At 35.5% G+C, this 24,080-nt stretch overlaps 1 protein-coding gene across 7 annotated transcripts in view; it reads right to left on the reverse strand.

Moving 5' to 3' along the window:
* PDS5A (PDS5 cohesin associated factor A) overlaps nt 1–24,080 on the reverse strand; it is a 78,811-nt gene that overhangs the window by 15,249 nt on the left and 39,482 nt on the right. For all 7 annotated transcript variants that reach the window (XM_068188905.1, XM_068188902.1, XM_068188903.1 and 4 more), the window contains 17 exons: nt 23,303–23,397; nt 22,241–22,386; nt 16,058–16,209; nt 12,772–12,885; nt 12,094–12,175; nt 11,320–11,368; nt 11,051–11,190; nt 9,936–10,051; nt 9,127–9,232; nt 8,083–8,243; nt 5,695–5,818; nt 4,389–4,547; nt 4,070–4,138; nt 3,310–3,446; nt 2,498–2,621; nt 2,028–2,232; nt 1,407–1,521 (listed from right to left, as the gene is read on the reverse strand). In XM_068188905.1, coding sequence (XP_068045006.1) covers nt 1,407–1,521; nt 2,028–2,232; nt 2,498–2,621; nt 3,310–3,446; nt 4,070–4,138; nt 4,389–4,547; nt 5,695–5,818; nt 8,083–8,243; nt 9,127–9,232; nt 9,936–10,051; nt 11,051–11,190; nt 11,320–11,368; nt 12,094–12,175; nt 12,772–12,885; nt 16,058–16,209; nt 22,241–22,386; nt 23,303–23,397 — 2,094 coding nt within the window. The remainder of the gene's footprint in view (nt 1–1,406; nt 1,522–2,027; nt 2,233–2,497; nt 2,622–3,309; nt 3,447–4,069; nt 4,139–4,388; nt 4,548–5,694; nt 5,819–8,082; nt 8,244–9,126; nt 9,233–9,935; nt 10,052–11,050; nt 11,191–11,319; nt 11,369–12,093; nt 12,176–12,771; nt 12,886–16,057; nt 16,210–22,240; nt 22,387–23,302; nt 23,398–24,080) is intronic.

The raw sequence follows: 24,080 nt of genomic DNA on the forward strand, positions 1-24,080 counted from the left end.
TGTATCACATTGAATGGAAAACATTTTTCTCATATCTCAGGAGACTCTTCAGAGAAGTATTCCTGCCAAAATTCCCCTACAGAGTATTTCTTTGTTTGGAGCAGTCCCTTCTGGCTAGTTCAGCAAGTCTGTGACAAACATGAGGGAGGAAATTCAACAACAAAGAAAAGCTATACAAGGACTGTCCAAAAAAGCTCTACACACTAGAAAGTGTTTCTCAAAGAAAGTATTAACTCAGTGACTGCAAATCAGAACTTGTTCCCATGCATTTTGGATAAAGTACATGCTGGAGGATGCTTTCAGATGTTGCCAGGAACAGAGAGTGCTGGGACAAAATGTAGACTTGTTGGTAAGGTGAAAAATCTTCACTGACTTCAGGTCTGACCTGAATTCACACCTGATTCAGGTATGAGTCAAGCAACTCAGAAATCAGAACACACCAAACTTTTCATTTAGAGAAAGAATCAGACTTGGACTGTGAGAAGTGAAGGTGCAAAAAGCATTAAGATCTGAACTAGTCTATTGGTGCCAAAAAAGAACTGCTTTTTGGATGATGAATATTGTAGTATGTGGCTATACATGCCGAATACAAAACCAACAAAGCTCAGTTTCGTCAAAAATTACTACAACAAAAAACTAAAACACTAAAACCAGAGCTGTGTGGTGGGAGAGACAACATGCTTTCACAATTCTTAAGTGTTAATTATTTTTAAAAATTTTAAAATTCACTGCAAGGCATAAGGAGTAAAAGAAGTTTAAGTAAGATGTGAAATATTATTTGACACACACAAGAAGGTCTGAATGTGGAAACAGTAAAGAACAAGCTCCTGCCAAGTATGATGGTATTGTACACAGTAATCTGTGCTGAATACATTAAGAAGTACCAAGCCTGCACTGCTGATGTATAGTGCAAATGGTAGGTCAGCAGCAAACTTAGAATGAATTTTAGTAGGCTTGCATAGGAAGGGGAAAATAAGATTCCAGTGAGGCAGGACCTACCTAGCCTCATTGTTTTCAAGTCTTGGAGAAGCACCCTATTTTAAAAGTTCCAAAATGTTTGAACTAACATTACTTGACATCCTATAAATATTCCTAGGCACAAAGACAAGACCCTAAAATCATTACTTACTTTAGAAGCATACACAACTCACTAATTTGGTATGCTACAGTATGACCTACAGGTTACTATCTGGACTTTCAGAATATACTGCTAAGCAGTTGTTGATGCCTTCTTCCCATGGTTAGTGTTCCATATTTCCATTTTCCATTTACTGGGTTGCAAGGCACTGTTGATAAAACAAATATTTCTTCTTCCTAATTAGTTTTTTCCTCTTCCAATCAGTTTCTTTCCAAGTGCAGAACAATTCTCAGCATAAGAATTCTAGAATCTAGAGTAAGACACTTACTCTTTGACATCACGAAGCTGATCAACATCCTGAGGTTTTGTGAAATCTGGATCATGTGCCAGTAAGTGAATCATATATGGTACCACATATTCAGGCAGCAAGGACAGCAATTTTTCTACAGGAACAACAACAAAAAATTGCTTCTATATTACACATACACGTGCATCATAAGAAAAACTTTTTCTAAGTACAACTTTTTCAAACATGAAATGTAAAATTTTGACTTGCATGTTCTTCCTACTGACTTTACTTTTAATGAATCATTTTTAAAAAATGAACATGTTTTACTACTACAAAACTACTTGGTCTTGCTTCAGAAAGAAGGTCATAAAGCCCAAAAATATCATGACACAAAATTTTGTTTTTTGAGCAAAACAACTACAACCTTTAGAGTACTGTATTTTACATCCATAATTCTTAGCAATGTACAGAGGAGTATTTTATAGTTTGTGCTAATACTGAACTAAGTAAATTTAGATTTGAATGTGTCTAATATAAAGATGAGAAAACAGATTAAACTTATATAGTGTTTCTTTAGTAAAGCCAGTTGCTTAAGGTTTAATAATTATGCCTTGCAGTTTAGTACTATTGTATTCTTAACAATTTTAGTGAAATACTAACCATTAGCCATAGGATTCTGCTTAATATATTCTCTTCGTATACTGATGTTTTTGAGCAAGCACTGTCTGGCATGTGCTCTTCTCTCCTTCACAGGGTCTTTGGCACACAAAGCAAAGATTGCCATATATTCCAAAGGGAGTAGTAACTTCACAAGTGCCTTATGCAGCTTCTGGGCAAATATCTGCCTCACTTGGTAGCACTCATCCTACAGCAACACAAATCATGAAAGTACAACCATCAAAATCCTGGTCTTAAAAAAAAAAAAAAAAAAAAGCATTCAAGGTAGAATTATAAAGAGGCTTTTTAAAAATAGGAACAGAAGTAGCACTACTATAAACATTTGAAACTTCAATAACTCTTGTGAAGGCTGCAGTGAGGAACAGAATATACTCTGTAGCAGCAACAAAAGCTCAGACATAAGGACTCAGAACTCAATTAAGGGTCACTTCAATTCTAATGCAGTTACTTACATTAATGACGAGTGCGCAGAGCTGGAACTGTTCTGGGGTAATTATTTCATGGTAACAGGGTTCCTGTGCAAGCTTCATTATTGCACTACCAGCAGCTAATCTCAGTCGAGACATATCTGATTTACTAAACATGATAGAGAAAACCCCAAATAATTAATCACAGCTCACCACAACTATCCTTAAATTACCTGCGTGTCTCAATTTCTTCTTTTTACAAGACCAATGACCAATCAATGAAGTCCCAGTAACACAGCTCCAGATCAAGCTAAATTAACCCTACCAAATTTGTGAAAAATAAAGTTCTTTACTTTCCCCACCAAAAAACTCTCATTTCATTGTTTTACTCAAAGTAGATGAGTCAAGCTTCTTGTTTTCCTATCACTATCTAAATGAAAGCAATGCTTTTGCTACAGTTTCTCTCTTTCCTTCCTTCACCGTCAAGATGAAGTTGAGGTGCAGCTGCCTGAGGTGCAGTTGGAATGAAGAAGCTCCACCCAAGATAAAATCAAACATGCTTGGGAGGTGGTTATCACTCTATTTTCAAAGATACATCCACAGATGTTCTACTCTCTACAGTGTCTTTTACTAGGAAAATCATCTAATTTGGAACTCTGTAGGCATTAGCAAATTGCAATAAAGGGAGTATCTAACATAATTTCATGCTGTCACTCCACTCCTAATATTACTACTCTGATCAGATCTGTAGCCGACATGGTGCTGACCTGAACATTCCACAAGCACTCTAAAAGAACCAACATTCTTTGAAATTCTAAAACAAAATAGATGGAAGTCTGCAAGGAACAAAATCTGACCTGATTCGCTTCTGTTCTGTCAGGTCTCCTTCGCTGACGAGCATAGCTGACAACAACCGGAGTGTGGAATTTGCAGATTTTGACTGGTTGTTTTTCATACCCAACAACCAGCGTACCAAAAGTTTAATTGCCTGCACCTATCGCACACAAACAAATCAACAATCAGCTTACTTGCCAGAGTTGGTAAGTTACTAAAACCTACTGTTTTCAAACTGAAATTCTCATAGATTTCTGTGTATTAGAGCTGATACATTTTTAAAGGAACAGAACAAAGCAGTAAATATTTAGAGTGAAGAAGAAGAAGCAGTATTTCTGACCTCAGGAGACAACAACTATGGTCCACTGTCTTTGCAGATTTGCATCTGCAAAGGATGCAGAATACTTGATAAATGATTATAAGTAAAAGCAACTAGATAAAAGTTCCTAGAAATGGCCATAATTAGATTCCCATTCATCAGGGTCTCAATTTATTTCAAATCTGTTTACAACTCAGTAATGTCAAAATCACCTATCTTGTAAGGAAAACTAAACTTTTGAATTTCTAGATCTTCTCAATGCTCTGAATAATTAATATCAGTAAGTGAATGCATAGTTTCTATCAGTTTTATCAGTTTTGTGTATAATGCACAAAAATATTCTAGTAGGACTAATATAAAAACACTTGAAGGGATTTATTCTAATATTCCCCATTGCACAGCTTGAAGAAAAGTAAATTTTTAATTGCAGATATACACATTATTGCTGTCAGCAGATAACAGACCTTTGCTAGTACTTCTGGAGAGACTTCTTCATCTGGAGACCACAATTTTCCATTTTTCTCACCTGTTGACTATAGAAATTCATGTAAGTATACAAACTGGTTCAATCCATACAGAAAATGAAGAAGTAAAAACAGAAGAAAGTAATGGATTAGGCTTTCTTTTACAAAAAATACCTTTTATAATGCAATTATCACTGTACTAACCACTTACAGAACATTACTTTATAGACTCATTTGACAAAAAGCTCTATTCTCCACAGAATTCATAAAAGGCTAACAGCATAATAAGCACTTAAAAAAAAAAAAAAGATAATCTTACCCTGTCATTCATTAGGAGGTCTTTCACAATGAAATTTGCAACAACAGATTTCATTGGAGAAGCAAATTGGTCTGGAGCCAACATAGAAATATGACCCAAAGAGACCAAGGGAGTTATAAGTTGTTCTGGTACATCAGCATTCAAACTTCTACTAAGAGGCTGGGGAAGGAAAAAAAAAAAAAAAATCAGCTTCAGTTAACAAATTAACACGTCTTAAAATAGTTTATTTTACTCCTGTATCGTTGATGCATTTCACTGTTTCTCCAAAAGAATTAATAAAGTTACCAATAAGAAATATAAAGTATACTATTTCCTATTCAACAGAGTAAATAAAAATCTCATATAAGGTAAGGGCAAAACAAATTCTATATTCTCATTTTAACGTGAAACACATTCAAACCTGAGTGACATGGGAAAAAACTTTGACTTAATTTTGTTGTGAAGTTGTGAAAACCTGAATCCCAACTGCCAGTGGCAGAAAACAGCAGCCAAAACCTTGGAAACCACCAGAGACATTTATTTCTACTAGCTGTCAGTATTTACCTTCCAGGTAACAGTCACCAGGACAATTCCTGTATCACCTTACACCACTGCATCAGATTCTGGTATTAGGGAGGGAACAAGCACTCTCACAGAAATCTAAGCAGAAATCCAACTCTGCAAGCCTAATTCAAAGCTTTTCACACTTATAAATTATGCACAGGATCAAAGACAGCCAGGATTAAGAACCAAAAATATTTTACAAGTGTAGATTAATAATGTTATTATTTAAAAGACTACAGTGAGAAGTAATAAACTGCTCTGTACAGAAAGTCTTTTTGCTTAATAACTTGTCTGAGGGAGCAGAAAGTGAGCAGTAAGCTGATGTTTGAGCTTACAGCCAAGTTGTTCTGCACTAACTGCCTTAGTGAGGCAGGGCTGTATGTGTAAAGACCTTAAAGTTGGGTAATTCAATCCCACTTGACAGCAGGGCATGTTATCTCTCATTTAGTATCTCCTGAACACGTCCCCATGGGTTTTGCTGTGGATCAGGCCAGCATGTTTAGCTTACCTCTCCCAAACTTCTCCCATGCAGACAAAAAGAAAAACCTTCATCTATCAGACATGGGAATATAAGTAAATTGTGACTTGAAGACACAAATATTAATAACTTGCGATTGTAAAATTAATGACTTAACTACCATACACCTGTAGGCTTCCTGACTTCATAAACTTTTACCTTTTAATAAACATTAGGAATTAAAATTAATTACTAGTATCAATTAATAACAGAAACAAATCTTAAAAACAAAAAGGCAACACATACCTCAAAGATCTGTGCAAGTTGTACTTCTTTATTTGAAAATATGGCATGTATACAGTGAACAGCTTGTTTTGCCTGATGAGGAGTGCCTCTTTTTGCTTTCTGATGCAAAATCGGAATTAGTGTTCTGTGTGAACAGTAAATAGAATACTTCAAAATACAATTTGCAATCTACAAAAAAATAAGTATCTTCACTCACACAAATCTATCATCACTATTTTATAAATCAAGTGTTCCTTTCAAGTCTGTTCGGGAAAGATCACAATCAAAGTAAAAAACGTGATGGAACTGTATTTAGCAATACTTGAGTATCGGACTGTACACATACAAGGAAACAGCCCACAGGAAAAAAAAAATTAAACATGAAAGAAAATAATGATCAAAATAAAGCAACTTAGGAAGACAAATGAAAGGTGGGGGCAACATGACAATTTCAGGTAGGATGAATTCCTGGACTTACTATCCAAACCTGGGAATGACAGGGCTGAAGAAAATCTGTGAAAGCTAAGAATAACCACTGAACATCAGTGTGTTTACAGGCTTTTATAACCAGAACTTTTAATCACAACATATACCCAAGTAAACAACTGCTTTGCTGTGAGATTTTGAATCTCCTGCAATCTATCTGCTGATCAGAAGGCACGGAAGGAAAGCGCAGGGCAGAAGCCACCCCCGATACCAGGTCCAGGCTGGTCAGACTGTTCAGTGTCACTCCCCAGGCAGTGCTGGAAGGCAGGCCTGTCCCCTCGGAGCTCAGCAGCTGAGACACTACCTCAGCAGCTTCAATGCCTCACCTACAGCTTTCATGGTATTAAGTACACGTACATTAAAGTGTCTTTGCTAGGCCTTGGTGCAGCTGTTACAAACCACACCTTAGCACAGCCCAACTGACACAAGTCTGCAAAAGGTGAAACCTGAAATGTTGACATGCACTTTACATGTTTACATCTACAAGTTTACACATGGTCCACAGGCTCTGTTTGAGCACGGCCAGTGCTTTCATCAGGGTCTTGAGTCACGTGGCAGTCTTTGTCCATGAACTGGTACAAAACCCCTTATTCATTTCCTATACATGGAACAAGAACTTGAGCTGCTGCTGGTGAACACTGCTTCAAATGACAGCAAGTCGTCTGCTCACAGAAACATTTAAAAAAACCCCCAAAATACAAACAGGTCCCTTGAAACAAACTGTCTTGTTGATTGTATCAGATAATTTATGATAAAGATTTCTGAATATATGAAGTCTGGAACATCTACTTGTCCTCAGATGTCTTTCTTTGTGTCAGCTGTAAACACTGACATGGTTTTTCAGAATGCCAACCTGACTTGCTTGGAAACCATACCAAGGTTGCCACCTCCACTTTGACAGTTACATTTTTGAGACCTCCCAGACTAAACTTCACCAATACCTGGCTAAGGCAAAAAGTCAAAGAAGTGTCAGCAATGCCAGATCCTTTGAAAGAACATGATACAGCCCAGCAATAGAGTATTGATTAAATTCTGGTGGGGAACCAAAGACACTGGGGACTATACAGGGGACTGTACTAGCAATGAGGACTGCTGGGCTTTTCTTTCTTTTTACTCCTACAAATGTCTTAAAACGTATCTCATGCCTGTATTTGTGATATTTTTCTTTTGTCCAAAATCTGATCCCCATTCACAAGAATTGCTGAGGTTACAGCTTTAATTTAGAGCAAACTTAAAAGTGTACACTGATATGCATTTTAGCATGGCAATATCAAAAATACTATTTCAATATATGAGAACTTGAAACCTGTGATTTATTATTTGGACAAGTCAGTTAATGACAGGCTGATTTTAACGTTTCAGATGTTACTCACAAGGTATTTAATAGTCTGTGAAAACCTAGTAGATTATGCAGCTCTAATCAGCAGTACAGCATGAACTGCATGACAACTTACAGACAGACCATGATTCTTTGCTAGAAATTCATGCTTGTTTTTAGATTTTGCTTCCTATCTTGTTTAATAACAAACACAGCTGTTAACTATATCAGAGATTGTATCTGCGTTCCTTACAAAGATAGGAAAAATTGTATGAAGGACAGATATTAGTAGAAATTATGCCAAGTAATCATATCTTTGCTGTATTTTTGCTTATTTTGTTACCTGAAAGATTTGCTATGCACGGGTTTTAATGTCTATTATAAGAAGATTTTGAAGAAGTACCTAACACATTCAATAAACACATAAAAAGTGTGAGAGCACAGAATTAAAAAATGAAGGGATAGGGACGGAAAGGTACTGAAGGAAATCAGTATCATGGAAAAGAAGCTGTTCATATTAACAAGACTAGATAGGGGCAACACACTGAATAAACTATCAAGAGGCAGAAATCCAGATAGGAAAAGCAGCACGTAACAATACTCACGATCTTATTTGTGGCAAGTCTGTTTCTATTTTGTGACCCGTGTTTCTGAAAATCTGTATGGCTGCCTCAGCTACCTTATCATCTTCCATCCTGAGGCACTGCAGTAGAGACTCATAGGTCTCTGCAGAGTGGAACGAGGTAGGATGTGTAAAGGACAGAACCTGCAGACACACATTAAAACAAAGGTATATTTATTAATAGTAAATGAATAATCAGAAAAATAAAATTATGGCTTGTTTATGGACATTACAATCACCATAAATAGCTGTTACATGCCCATACGAAACTCCTACATTCAATAACTGCATTGTGGAGAAGATTATCTATAAATTTTCAAATAAAGTCATCTAGGTTTTGCTTTTCAGGTCCCCCTGTCCTCCAAGTATTTTGTAAGATACTACATTATTTGAATATATAAAAACACATTTCTCCAAATGAACACTTATTCAAGAGTATTTGTTTATATTGCAATCTATTTAAGAACTCTTCAACCTAATTTAACTGAACTGAAATTTTAATTTCTCCAGAATCTATAGCCCCCGAGCAGAAAAGAACCTAAGAAGGTTAAGACATCTACAAACAAAACATGGGCTACTGTTTTCCAGATACTTCAAATCCTTCTTTCTCCTCCTTCCACTTATCAGCACCACTTAGAACACAAGTTCCTTTTTTTTCTCTTTAAGGTGGCTCTTGAGCTAACTGCTTACTCTCCTTCCAGAGTCATACACACCCTAAAAAAGGTGTCTCTCCCAGTTTCCCTGTCTCTCACTTTACCTCTACACCTTCTTCTCTACTACTTCCCTAAGCAGAAACCAATTACTGCTTTAACATGTAAATTTCAACACTCAGCACCCTTTTCAAAACATACTTCTTCCAACAAACCATCTCTTCCATTATTCTTCTTTCAAGTGAGTATTAATAACCAGTTTCATACATTAAAGAAGTAATTATCTCTAAGTAATAACCACTAAGTCCATGCTAACATTAATTTGCTACTCGTGCCCCTTTTGCCCCTTCCGTTACAGCTGCATTAATGTAGATTACCTTGAGAAGTTCAAGCCCTGCACGAATAGCAGTATCAGGACTTACACCCTCCTCTTCATCATCAGCTGTCCCCTCTATGGATTTATTCATTAGTTTTACTAGTGCACTGAAATGAGAAATACAAAAAAGGAACAAACAAGTAAGTATAACAATGTTAAAGGCTGGAGATTCAAGCAAGATTACTTGGTTTTCACAACACATAAATGGAAAGCAACAGACCTTTGGGGGTGGTGTTGGCATTGCTGTTTGGTTTTTGCTATTTTTAAGTTATTACATTAGTCCTTTTCCTTCTTATTTCACTTTCTGCAAAATGAATTCTTTAGGGGGAAGAAAAAAATCCATCCAAAAACCCCCCACCATGCTGGTGGCAATAGATCAACACATACTTGTAGAAGTTTCAGAACGTAATTAGGTTGCCAGACAAGTCTCAAAAGAAATCAAAACATTCTCTTACACAATCCCACAAAAGCTAATTAATTCAGATACTATATGGAAGACTGTGCTGCAGTAAACTATGTGAAAATTATGTTCACAGTTTTCACCTGAAGCCCCACAACAGAATTTTCACCATGAACTACTACATTTTTAGAATTATTTTACAGACAGCACAGCAAAGCAGCATCAAAAAAAGTTGCATCCTCTAGGTTGCTGGGAATGAATGCATCTACATAATTTTGATTTAAAACTCACCCACACATTTAGTACTAGGACAGACCGATTTAAAAACCAAGAAAATTATTTTTTCTTTCGCTATTTCTAGCATAATTTAATAATTCATGAGTCAATTCTTCATGATCTTTCAAACTTACCTAATGGCTTCTGAGTCAATATGTACAGGGGCAATTCTTTCCAAAAGAAATTTGACCATTTCCAGAAAAGGGTTTGTTGGCTGCTTAGGATTTGCAAGTTTCCGGGCTATTTCCCTCTACGAGAATGTTAGATACAAACAGGAATTACTTACTTCTTTAACATGTTGAGTAAGCTAAATATAGTTACTTTTTTTTTTTACCATAGAGATTGTCTACATAATCAATGAAATGTTTTTAAGAGGGGGCTGTGGGTATCTCCACACCTCTCTTTATCATGTAACGTTCAAAGCAGACATACTTTACAAAGTTATTTAAATAGGTTTCTAATTAAGAGTTCTTCAGGTGTTCTTAAGAATTGCAGCCCAGATTCAAAATAGCTTTAAAGAAGAGTGAAGTGCAGTGCACAGAATGTATATGTCTGTTGTCAAGTGTAATCCAGAAAACTGTGGGTAACCCTGTAGTATATTAGATTTCATAACAATGAAAAAAATTTCCCGGTCTCTTCCCTGTAAAATTTCTGAGCCATTAGACAAAACCCAAGAAGTCTATTTCTGTTCATAGATACTCTTTGTGATCCTTCTGTCAATGAAATTGCTTATTTTGCCTTAGACCATTAAAAAAATCTGTGGTGCTTGGCATAACCTGGAAAAGTACACTTTAATATTAAGGTGTGTATTTTTGTCAAAGAGGATAAACAACATGAGAAAAAGAGTGATCTCAAAATACTATTCTAGGATGAAAAATAAATTAATAATATGCAGATGGTAACAGATGACTTGCTGGTACTTCAAAGATGAATCAGCCTGAGAAGACAGTTTGGGAACCCTACCACAAAACAAGCATTTGAAATAAAATATTTTGAAGAAATAAATTGGTCTTTTAGACATTATGCTTGATGCTTACAATCTCAGGAAGCAATAAAGCTAATGCTTTCTTAAGATAATGATCGTAATTATCTTTTCCCTAATCTCTACAGGTTAATCAAAAAGGCATTTTTTTGAAAATTGGAAACAAGTAAAAACCATATTTAGGTAACTAAGGTGACCATTAATTCCAGGTAGCAGTTTTAAGCACAAACATTTATGGTATAAAAGTTTGGTTTTCCATTTCCTTACCACACAGACATCTGCCTGTTTACAAGAACATGTAGGGCTAATTAACAGTTCAAGCTGGGACCGAAGTTTCTCATCATCACCCAAAACCTGATTGAATTTCTTCACAAAATCTTGTGCTTTCCCAGGATCTGGAAGGTTTTCTGTATGATTACAAACAGTTTAATGTGAGATAAATTTGCAGCTTCAGCAGGCTAAGATTCACAGAAATACAGCTTCTAGGAATGCTGTAGTAGTTTATAGAATGTTTATAGAAAGTTATTAACACTTACTTGCTATGGTCATCAGCTTTCCAAACATGGCAGCACTGTTTGCTTCTGACTGAGGACAACAGCAAAAACAGACAAACAAATCAGCAATATCTCCTTTATAAAATATACCTTTAAGCTGTTAGCTCTTCTGCAGCACTATTTTCTACTCCTGAATCTTATGTTTTATGTTTTTGTTTTAAGAATAGATTCTAGAAAAATATAACTATCATTAGCAGCTACTACAGAAAGGTGAAAAATCTTCTTGTAACATCAAAGAATGGCAAAAATTCATTAATTTAAGGTTAAAATCAGGAAAAAGTCTCCAGTACCCTCCAAAACAGAAAATTCCCACAAGGCCACTCTCACAAAACCTCAAAGCGATGCTCTTCTATTTCAAATTTCTATTAGTAAAATTCCAGTACAAATACTTTAAAACTTTTTTTTTCTAACCAACAAAGAAATCATTGCTTTATGTAACAACATATTCCATTTTCAAATTCTCTTAGAAAGTGAGAAAGAAAAAAGGTCTGTCAAAAGCAAACAAAAACCTGTGAAACTTTTAAAACTTGTTCCAAAGCTCTTGAGCAGTACTAGAAAGAATGATCAACAGAAGGAGGTCATATACCTTCAAGCTTTACAGAAAGTTACTTTACTTCGTGAGAATGGAATGTTGTCTACATACAGAAATCAACGAATAATGAAGTTACATTGAATCAATAATACAGTATTAAAACCCTCCAGTAAATTAGTCCCATAGATCCACTGGATAAAGTATAAATATTTTCAAAACCGTACAGTGGGCTGCTTATGCAAATCCAGCAATTCTCGTACATGACTCCTTAGCATGTTCTGGCACTTCCACATCTCATTCAGTGCTCTGCAAAAACGGGAAACAAGAAAAGAAAAGCTTCTTCATGACAAAAACATGCTGGATGTTTTAACTAACAAGATTGTTAATTTATTTATCTTAGAAGTGCAACACCTGTAAGGTACAATCAAAACCTACCAAATATTAAAAATAAGTGTTGAAAACAAGGTGGAACTGATTTTCTCTTTTTACAGAACATCATCTCTCTTATTCTTCTAGGAACAATTTAACATATGGAGGACACCTGTAGTATTTCTTACAATCACCCAAATAAAAAACAGTCCACCATCAACCAGAATTCAGTTACAGACACCTTCATCATGGTTCCTAATACAGAGCAAACCTAAAAGTGATCACTTGCACACTTTTAAGCCTGCATGAAAATGAATGGATAAACCCACTCTTCTCAAATATCATGGGATCCTCTTGTCTAATGGATGGGTCAGGTTTGTATATAAAAGGGAAATGTTTTCAACTACTATGCTACTCGCAAATAAAGCTAAGCATCCATTAGCTGTATTTTTGTTATATAATACAAGTAAGACAACAGAGGTGTTAGAAAAGCCTAAGAAAGCAAGTATTTGTTGAATACAAACTATACTTACTTGACAGCATTTGGATCCAAGCTAGCATACAAATAGTACAAACACTTCATTCGCTCTTCCGTTTCCAAATTGTGTGGAACAAGATACTGAGCAAAGATTTTCTCTACCAATAATCTGCAGGAAAAGAAAAAAAAAAGAGAAATCACTACTGTACATGTCAAACAATACCTTCCAGGCAAGCTGAAAAAACAAGGAATAGTGGAAGTCATTAAAATCAGATTTTTCAACAAGGAAAGAAGACAAAAAAGTAGTGGCCTTTTTCTTAGCTGTAAAGATTCTTTCCACTACTGACAGAAAGATTAGCAAGAACTACTCCTTTAAAGCTTTTCCACATTCTTTCACTTCCACCTCTAAGAGGGAGTAATCTGTAGCCATCCAAATTCTCCTTGTCTTTAGGATCTGAGAATGTCCCTTTGTTTATTCTAATATATGGAAGGAACACTGACAGTAAAAAGCTCAAATAAAGGAGAAAGAACACAAGAATATAACTCAAAGGGGAGGAAAAGTAAAAATCTAGACTATCCTTGAAAGAATGGTTAAAATTGAACTGCAGTACTTGAGAATCTACTCATTCTAATGCACAAGCTAAAAATCTGCACTAAAAAGGTGGAGATGAAGGAACACCAAAACATATACAATTAAAGGGGCAGAAGGCATACTGAGAACAAACCAAATCAGAAAAACAATCTCCAATTATCTTTTTTAAATGCGCATTTGAAATTTTACATTACATACCAACTTTGAACGACAAAATACAAGTGAGTAGTTCATGTAATTATAGCCCCCCCAATGAAAGAACATTCAAATGTTAATTTAATTCATACTAATGAAAGCTGTGCACAATGTTCAGCAGTACAATTTGAAATTTATTGACAAATACTGCGTGTTTGAGTTTTAAAACTTTTTCACTATGTACCAGTGCACTGGTACTAAGCAAGAACTCTCTGAATGCCTTGTATGGAGACCACAGCAGCACAGATCAAACACATCTTATTTCTGCTCACATAGATTATTTTTGTTGAAAGAGAATTCCAAGAGACATGATGGCAAGATAGAGGAATAAAAGGATTACCATGAATATGGATACAATTATCTCAAGACAGTCCATTACTATTGAAGAAAACTTGGCTTTGTCTCTTTAAATGTACACTTTCCTAGTGATGACTCCAAGAACTAAATTGTTTGGGGAACAGGATTTTCAGAGCTCAAGGGACTCCATCTGTTTAACATACTAGGAGATTGGAGGCATCAGAGCTCTTACCAATTTAAGAATATTGCTCTAGTCCATGTCTCAACAGATATATGTTTTGGAAAAGCAGTCAATACAAACAGAATGACTGCATCATCCCTTCCCTGGTCCCTCCTGGTAAGGGTCAAGATTTACAAAGTGGGAACAACTGCAAACACACTTCTCTTCTGTGAAGAAAGTGACTGGCTAGCCTAACAATAGTTGGTATCAGCACTGTTCCAGATGTGGCTGTTTCACTCCATTCCCTATGTATTTACTGTAAAACGAAGCTCAGAAAATACACGAGAGGCAGTTCTTATGGTCAGAAATTTTCAGTCTTGAGTAGATGTGTACATCAACAGTCAAGCAACAAAGTTATCAATGTGTGGAAAAAAAAAATCTGTTCTTTTCCACTACATGCCTGAACTCTGTGTGATACTGCACTATTATCTTCTGAAAGAAATAGTGTTATCCCATGCACCCTGTGGAAAATACTCCAAGGCTCAGAGCTGTCCACTGCTATTTTTTATCCTCTTTGCTGCATTACTGAAGGAAAATAGGCCAGAGGTGGCTAATTTTGGCCCATGCTTGCTTATGTGTTTAAAGGATTGGATACACTCTGTCTTAAAAGATCATAGCATTTCTAGATCTCTTCAGGTGCTAAATCTCAAATCCTGACAATAGCACAAACATATTTATCCCTCCACTCAGATCAGGAAACAAACCCAATGGTGTCACTGAGCAAGAACTTAATTGTCAGCCTTGAAGACTAGTAGCATTTGAATTAAAATTTAGAGTATCAAACTGACCTAGAAGAACATTAAAAATCAAGCCACCAATCTTTCTGTGTGGACACACAGAAAACAAAGAGGATACAAACCATGCCACCTCATGAAAAAACTAGTTTCAATAGTGTAATCATGCTTTCTGAAATCACATCAGAGAAAGAAACTCTGCTTTGATGACACACTCTTCCCTTAAAATTCCCTTCCTCATTTCCATCAGTGTTCTGCTTGAGCAGAAATACAGAAAACATCTGTCCCATTCACTATACAACTGATTCATTCTCTGTCCACTATCAAACCTGTGCACTGAAAATGAGATGTAAACATGGTAGAATAACCAGAAACCTCTCAATGCAAAACTAAAGTATATTTTTATGTATATGATGAATTAGCTTTGTATACTGTGTGAAGACTCCCTGATTTTCAAAAAAGTTGCCAACTAATCAAATATGTAACTATGGTTCACTTCCAATCAGCCAGATGAACAAAGCGAGAGCCTTCACCACTGCAGTGCCTAGAAATTTAGTATCGGAACTGGCAACTGAAGGAGGCAATTGGCCCATTCAGACTAGTCACCAAGGTAACAAAACATTCTGAAGTAGCAGGCTGCATAAGGCAAGGTGCTAAGAAACACTGTAAAGAATTTTCTGAGTCTACCATACTTAAAATCTAGGCTGAAATTCTGCCTTTGTGTGGTATCACAGCTTCTCTCTTCCTGAAAGACTATTAATAATCTTCCAAAACCTTGGCTGAAATACTTTTTTCAACACCAAAATGGTATTTCAAAAAATCAAAAGGACTGAGTGACAAAACACAGATGAATCAAATGTGAAAGCACCCCTGATGTTTCTTCAGCTTTTGGTCTACCTAAAGGTCCATATACCAAAAGGAGAGATCTGTGCATGTACTGTGGTGTGGACGCACATAAAACTCACAGAGGAGGGATTTTAACAGCCTAGTCTCTGGAAAGCAGTAAGGCAAACAACAGCTGGCATAGGAAATGCCAGATTTAACCATTTTTTCCCTACACAGTAGTTAGTTAATGAAAATCTGCTATCATCATAGATCTAGTTCCATCAGTATATAAAAATGAATCAATGAACAGATAATACAACAATTCTGACTATGTGCATACATGTCTTAATGATAAATTAAATACACCATACATCAACCCATAAATACAGAATAAACAGCTTTCACAGGATAAGAACATACTTTCAGAGTATCTCTTATCAATATGCAATTAAATATAGGAAGACTTAGATTGACTCACTTGTCATCAATGCTATTTTGATAATATATGTGCAAAAGTTTATCCTTTATCCAGCTCACTTTCTCTGCAGCATCTTTTCCAGCCTCAGCATGAAGACAATACTTCTTGTACAGCTGGGCAAGACCCATCATAGCTTCTTTTCTTACTCGCCACTTGAGAGGGAAGAAATTAAAAGAAGTAGGGGAATTGGTTTTGGTAAATAAATAAATAAATAAAACATACAAAATACAGTAAAGATGTAGAAGCATGAAAGACAAAATAGCCACTTTCTCATCTCCTATATTTAGACACTTCAAAAGCTGAAAAATGCTGTTTGAAGCCTCTAGATGAAAATTTGCAAAGCCTGTGTAAGGGTTTTCTTGCCAGTACTATGCAGATTAAATAATGTCAGTACCCAGGACTTCAGTACTTCTCTGTGCTGAGTATAAAAAATCTGGGAGCTAGCCAGCAGAAAAGAAGTTAAGTACATCTTAACATGTATGCCTGACTAAGTGTCTTACTGAGTCAGGATTTGGAAGGCTCATCTATTCAGAGACAAGCACCCGAAGTGGCAGACTTCTTTCTTCCCATTGCCTTGCACCATCTTATAGCACCCTTGCCTGGACAAAGGAGATCCGGAGCCTAGGCCAAGCCAAACCTGCTAGGCCTGAACTCTTAGGCCACCTTCCAGGACAGTGGGAGAGGCCCATTTTGCTGAAGCCTCAAAGCAATCACTCTAAGACTGCAGGGATTAAGGAAATAAAACCCAGAATACAAGAGCTACAGTAAGAGTTCATGGGTCCTCCATCTTGCTTTTGGTGGTCATACTTTATCCTCTCAAGTAAATAACAAATATCCCATTATTAAACAATTTAACAGACAAGACCCATAAGCCATCCCGTGCTGATTTGTGTGAGAAATCATACCAAAACTGACTTCAGGATTAATTAAGGCAGCATAGTGTCTCATGCTGAATGATTTACACAGTAAACCTCAGAAAACACTTGTTTTCCCACATCATTTAGAAGAAATGCATTAAATTCGAACTGAAAGAGATAATTTCTCTCAGAACACACTAGGTATCACTTTTGACCTTGAACTCCCAAGGACTAACAATGCTCAGATAATTTCAGCCTATGAAGCATAAATGTAGACACTCTTATTCATACTGTAACTTCCTAAATCTTGTTAAAGTGAAGGCTTGACTCAATACTACTGCACATTTAATTTCTTAATAGTTTTACTGAAAGATTTCCTTTTCTTGAAGGGCAAAGACAGATCTTCAAGATAATATGGCTCATGTCACCACAAGACACCACTGGCTGTTGGAGTAATTATAACAGTAAGATGGAAAGAAAAAACTTGTATTTTGTTACATATTTTTAAAGTATTGAAACCGTGACAAAAAAGTCAAGATAGTAATGACTTTGCTAGAACATAACACAGTAATTAGTTTTCATAAAAGAGAAAAACTTTAGCTATAAATAATGTTATTGTTTAACTTTTCTGCAGGAATTTGTTCACTGCAGATTGTTATGATCTAAATCACATTTTAATGAAAATAAAGACCTGAAAGGGAATCATTTTCAGAAAAGTATTAATATTTTTCTGCATTCAGATATACCCTTCCAAGGCAGGTGATAGCTTCATCAGATCTCCTGTATGAGACAGGAAGGATGGCAAAACTTGTCAGAAGAAAACAAAAACAGATTTCTAGAAATTATTCCAGAAAATTTAAGCCTAAAATGAAGGAGTAACAAGGGGTTACAAAAGAAAGGAGGTTTGGATTGCCAACAGAATTCTGATTAGTGAAATAGCTGTGCAGTAGAACTCGGAGCACACAGAAAGGCAGTTGCAGACTGACAATAGGAGACACTGGACCAAACCACTTAGAGAATGTTTTGAACACCATGAAAGCAAGTCATGGAATAGGAGATACATGTAGGAAAAAAAAGAGTAAGATGCTTCTGAGAATTAAAGCTGAAACAGCAAATAAGCATAAAGAGGAATGTAATAATCCCTTTCAAAGGCAGTATACATAAACACAGCCAACAGAATTACTACCCTGATTTAATTAACAGAAGAATTTTGATAACTTTAGTTGGTTGACCAACGTAATTAAATTCCTCCACTGATGACTGCTGGGCTGAATTTTGAAAAAAAATTGCTATTGAAAGTTCAATACAATCCCTTACCCATTAGAATAACTTTAAACATCTCACAATAGTTCTCCTTCATCTGGAAAAAGCCACAATGGTTTTCAATATGGTTAAAACTAACACACATGCAGAAAAATGCATAAAGAGGAACCAAAAATGGGTGTATGATTCTATGGCTCCTCACTCTATAGCTTTTGACTTCAAGCTGATGAGGTGCAAGTCAGTTCTTATGAAGGGCCTGAGTCTCTACTCCATAAAGACTGTTGGGAGAAATGCCAATGAAGTCAGCTGTCAAAACTCTCTTAACTTCTCAGGTCCTTAAGATTATTCCAGTATAATGGACAAGAATATTTTTGTTATTTGTTTTTAAAATGTCTCCTAATTATTCTGAAAAGTGAAGATGGTGGGAAGGCCTCTGAAACAGTGTTCCAATGGAGCCTTCCTAGGAACAATTATTACCATTGACTAGATTTCAATTTTTGGGAAGCATGTTATCAGAGTTACTTTTCCATCTGGAGCAATAAAAATGGATTTGAAAACTACTGGTGGAAGTGGGGTTTGTTTGTTTGGTTTTAAAATTGTTTTTGTTTTTTAAATAGTTACAATGATCATGCAAATGTGTATATAGATCAAATCAGCTAAGGACATTCCTTTAAAAAATTAAGTAGCGTCTTTTAGCCAGAAACTTTCACTCTAAAAAGTGTTTAGACTATCCTTACCAATACTGTGTCAATTAGAATGTGGTCAGGAGAAAAAAAAAACAGATCACTTAAATGGCATAACATACCAGTTACCATGATTTAATTTTTTTCCCTGCTTTATAAAGATAAGAGGCAGAACTGAAATGACAGGTTGACACTTTACTTCAGCCTGTTGGACAAGCATTCTTTTCATCGTAATAGCAATACTCATTTGACAGATGACTGCAGACCTAAAAAGATGAAGGATCATTTAGGAGTTTGCAATAGATGTGTCCAAAAGAAATCAGCTACAAAGGGTAAATGCAGACAGCAAAATACAGAGCTCTTTTAAAGAAAAGGAATGATTAAAATAGGTATAGTGCACTCAGCCTGGAATTGAGAAAATCCTACAAAGTAAAACATAGCTATCATGGACATTATCAATGTTCCTCTCCCAAACTGGAGACAAATCCTAAAAATAAAAATAAACCAAATGAAAGTTTAGAAGTCCTTGCTCTTTATTTTATAGCACTAATTATATTTACCAACACATCCTATATTGCTAAGGTTTACTTCAAATGCTAAGTATTTGTTGTAGTAATTTCCAGTCACTGCTCAATTTTATTTTCTCCTCAGGATATACTTTCATTAAAGCTCTCTCCAGAGATTTTTATAAGAGAAACATCATGTACAGACGAAGTTATTCTTCAGTGATTGCCTGAAAAAGCACCTAACCTTGAAATGCAACACATCAAACCTACAACTGCTGTGAAATGACTTAGTCAAACATATGAGGAACATTACATGCCACCACACTGATTTAAAGCCACAACCAAAAAACACCTAGCTCTATAGAATTCAGTATTACAGCTGTGCAGCAGTAGCTGAATGCCTCTTACTGACAGCAGCATGCTAAAGGAAAACAGAAAGAGACACTGGTGAAGACACAGTAACAACCATCCCCTTCTCACAAGGTGCTAAGTCCCAGTGGGAAGTGGTGGCTACACTAAAATTTTTTAGAGCTCATAAATGAACTTTTGGACATGTTTAGTGGCTGAAAAAGAAGGAAGGTGATCTTGATCACTTCTGAGAAACATGCCATGTCAAGCTGCAGGTACAACTAATTGAAGAGCTGCTTTATAATAGTGAACATACTCAAAATCAGTATTTCTCTGTGTAAAGAAGATGTCCTTTTCAAAATCAATTATAGTAACATTCTCACTTAAAAAGAGAACAAAAGATGTAAAATTTATAAAAAATTATTGAAATGACTAGCTAGAATGACATAGGGGGCATCCTTTCTATAGCCTATCAAAAAAGAACAATAATAAGGAAAAAAAAATCAACATGGCTACATTGCACAGAGAAGTCTGCTATTAAGCATCACTATCCAAAGAGCAGGGAGCCACATCCGAAAAAATGTAAACAGGAAACAGTATAAGTTTCAGTATATAAACTGAAAGTAAATCCTTGATGAAGCATGGGCAAGTAGTTTCAAAATGAAATTATTAAAACCATACTAACTAAACATCTTCACCAAAGATTACAGAAGCAAGAAGCCTTTAAGACCCTTTCTGTATGGCTGAGAGACAAAGAGATTTATTCCAGGAGAGAGGTCTGAAGAAGTTTCTTAAAGCATCATTAAGACACATTTAAAAAAAATTAATAAAGCAAGCAGGAACAAAATCATTAAGCTTTTGTAATCTTAATTACAAAAGGTGGTAACCCATCTATGACTTTTACAGGAATTTAGACATTATAAGCCAAATATTAATTATTCCATTATTGCAATCTATCTACAAGCAGATTGAAAACAGCAAATGTGAAAGAAACCAAAGGGTCTGAAGAGGAACTATGTGCCACTCATAAGAACACCTGATTTGAATTGGCAAACAGGTTGAAATAGAACAGCAATGACAACAAAGAGCTGACACTACAGAAAAATAAGTTATGGAAATGTGTCACTGAACTTTATATAATGGGAAGTTTTAGCTAAGAAAAAAAAAACTTTTAGCAGACCCAGAAGTCCATCAGTAAAATGTATTAGGATCCCAAAAAACTTCCAACAAAGTCTCGTACCAGAGGGTCTTAAAATAAAAATTCTGTTGTGAATTAATTATTAACCAAAACATAGGGGAAAATGGCTGGAAATAAATGACTGATTTTCACAATGAAGGGAACAAAATAAACCTATAGACAAAATCAGAAAGGAATCTCTGACATTTAACATATGAAAAATTATTACAAAATGAACAGCGTGTATAAAATTTACTGAGGTAGTCAGATGTAACATCGTAATTAGGAATTGCAGAAAAATGTCTTGCTACTGAATTGTTACAGTATGAACAGGAAGAAATTCAGATTAAGGACAGGTTTTCGCACCAGCATTAACTCTGCATGTACAGTACTTGGCAGTATACAACCTAAAGTTACTCAAGAAAAACATTGACGTTAACATGAATGTTTTCCAAAACTGTCAGCTCAGTGCTCAGAAATAGGAGGAGACAGACAGAACATTTCAGAGTAAGAAAAAAGTTACCATCAAGTATGTAACACTGTGCAAACTCTAAATGCCATTCAAAACCATATGTTCTGATGAGTGGCACATTGTTCCTAAGTCTGGTCACCTTAGTTCCAACAAGATAAAGAACATCCAGACAAGAATGATCAGCAGTGTGCAACAATTTGAGTGGAAGTTAATCGGGTGATTCTTTAGAATAGAAAACAAAGAATTGGAGAAGATACGGTATTCATATTTTTTAAATATAAATGAGCCAAAGAATATTCATTATTTTATGTAATCCAAGATCTATGAGATACTCAGTCAAATTATCGGACAACTTAAAAGCAAACAAGTGAAGTTACTTCTTCCAAACATGCATTAAACTTGAATTTATTGATGCATATGCCATGGAGACTTATAAAGTACAAATAAATTCATGAAAGAACTTGACAAATACATGGAATAAAGTTCTATTGAAAGTTATTATGAGCATGGGCCAGCAGACTTAAAAAATCCTTAAATCACAAATTGTTGGAAGCCAAAATTGACCACTGTGAGAATTATAATGGGTTAGTGACCCTTGGCTTAAATATGTGTGACCATTCTTATGTTCTTACAATGTAAGTGCGTTTATCACAAGTCAATGACCCTATTTGCTTAACAACACTTGATTGATGCCACCATAATATGGATTTTTCATTAAGATGTTCTCATAAGAAAATAATTTTTTCCCCATCAGTATTCTTGTTAATAGTCAACTCTGAAGATTCTCTGATTTTCTGGCTTGGGGTTCTTTTTATTTTACTTTTAGTAAAGTATATTAGAAGCAGGTCATTGCTGAAAATACAATATTAACACTCACCCGTTTGTCCAGCGTTCTTTCCCTTACAAAGCCAAGCAGCTGGTCATTGACTAGAGAGAGATCTCTCTTGCCCGCAGTGATAATTGTAACAATAACATCATGTCGAATGGCTTCTTCTGGGTCGTGTGATCTAACCTTCAAATATTCTGTTATGGGCAGAAACAATGAGAAGCTTGGCTTTTTTATATAGGTGTGATGTATTCTGATTTATTACTAATGTTTAATCAATTAAATGTCAGTCATATATCACAACCATGTAACCTATTAAATATAGAGCTACCCAAAGGAAACATCTGTTCTAATGTTTTCTATGTTAAAGTTTTATAAAACAATTAGGTAACTGTAAATATCAGAAGAATATAGGAGTGATAGCTTTTATGATAACTTCATTTGCAAGAAGCAATAAAGTGAAATACAGTTGACTAGAATATATTGTAAGTAAAGGGGGGGGGGGTGAGGGAATATGAAGAAACAAAAAGAGAAGAAACTCTCATTCCTGAAGAGTGAAAAATGTAAATAATAAATCAGAAATACTGACAATTGTTGTAGAATAGCTTGCATCTAAAAACAACAGTATTTTCCGTTAAGCCTGAAAACCTTCTCATAGTTAAAATGATACTGTAGAGGAAGAATAAACTTCATAGCTTAGATCAGCAAAAAGGCATTTTCTGAGCTCGGTAGAACAGACTAGTGGGGAACTCTGTGACTGGTTTTGAAAAGAAGTCAGGATGTTGCACCAATATTTGCTTTGCCTCACCCAAAGTTTCTTTAGAACTTGAAATTATTTTAAAATTCATTCTGCAATGGGTAGCTTCTTAATGACTGGCTCTGACAAAGTTCACACAAACCACACACTCCTCCTCTTTCTAACTGATCTTCACTCACTTCACATAACTAGCACTCATCTTCAACAGAAATCAATTACTCAACAGATACCTCTTCCATCCCTTATCAAGCATTGGACTTGGTACATTTCAGAACTACACTGCTATGTACAAAAATAGTTACACAGTTCTGTGCTCATTTTGTAGATTATTCTAAACTCCTTTATGAGCATCTCACCAGTGAGGTCTTTTGCTAAGTCTGGATGATTCATTAAACAATGACTGGCGAATTTCACACTCTCTAATCTCACAGGGACATGGATATCATTGAACCTAGAGGGATAGAAGATAATGAATGTTAATTTTTAATTAGCTTTGCAAATCAGTATTATTCTCTATGTATTAACATGTGTTGATAGTATGTTCTGTTAACTATTCAAATACTTTTATATGGCAAAATGAGAGATTATATATGTTTTGAATTTATCTCCATAATGTACCTCATACAAATATTTGTTATTTCTTGTGAAATTCAGTCAGGACTAAAATTAAAGAAGGAATATGGTGTATGTGGATAAAATGTTGACCCAATGGATTTTGCCCACTGACTTCTGAACACAGCTTTCCATACAATGTCGATTGTCTGTGCCTGTACACACAAGCACACGAAAATTATAGAAATGTAAATTAGCATCACCAGAACCATATGAAAACATTTTCTTTTTTAAAAATTATTAACTTCTACCGTAAAGTAAAAGATAGTATCTCTTCACTCAGAAAGATAAATGCCAAGCAAAACAGAGTTGCAGATACAGCTGAACTGTAGGAAACTTCAGACAATGCTGGCAAAGCTATTGTGTAAATTCTGCTATGCATATGTGCTGTCTAACTTATATGGCCATAGCTAATAGCAATATAGCAGCAGTACTGCAGGCTTCTTCCTTCTGAAACATAACTGTATGCAGTTTTCTGCTTCGAAGATTTAATAAGGAACTTGTTCAAATACAACCAGTTAC

This window comes from Anomalospiza imberbis, chromosome 4 (assembly GCF_031753505.1).
Source record: "Anomalospiza imberbis isolate Cuckoo-Finch-1a 21T00152 chromosome 4, ASM3175350v1, whole genome shotgun sequence".
Taxonomy (NCBI): Eukaryota; Metazoa; Chordata; class Aves; order Passeriformes; family Viduidae; genus Anomalospiza; species Anomalospiza imberbis.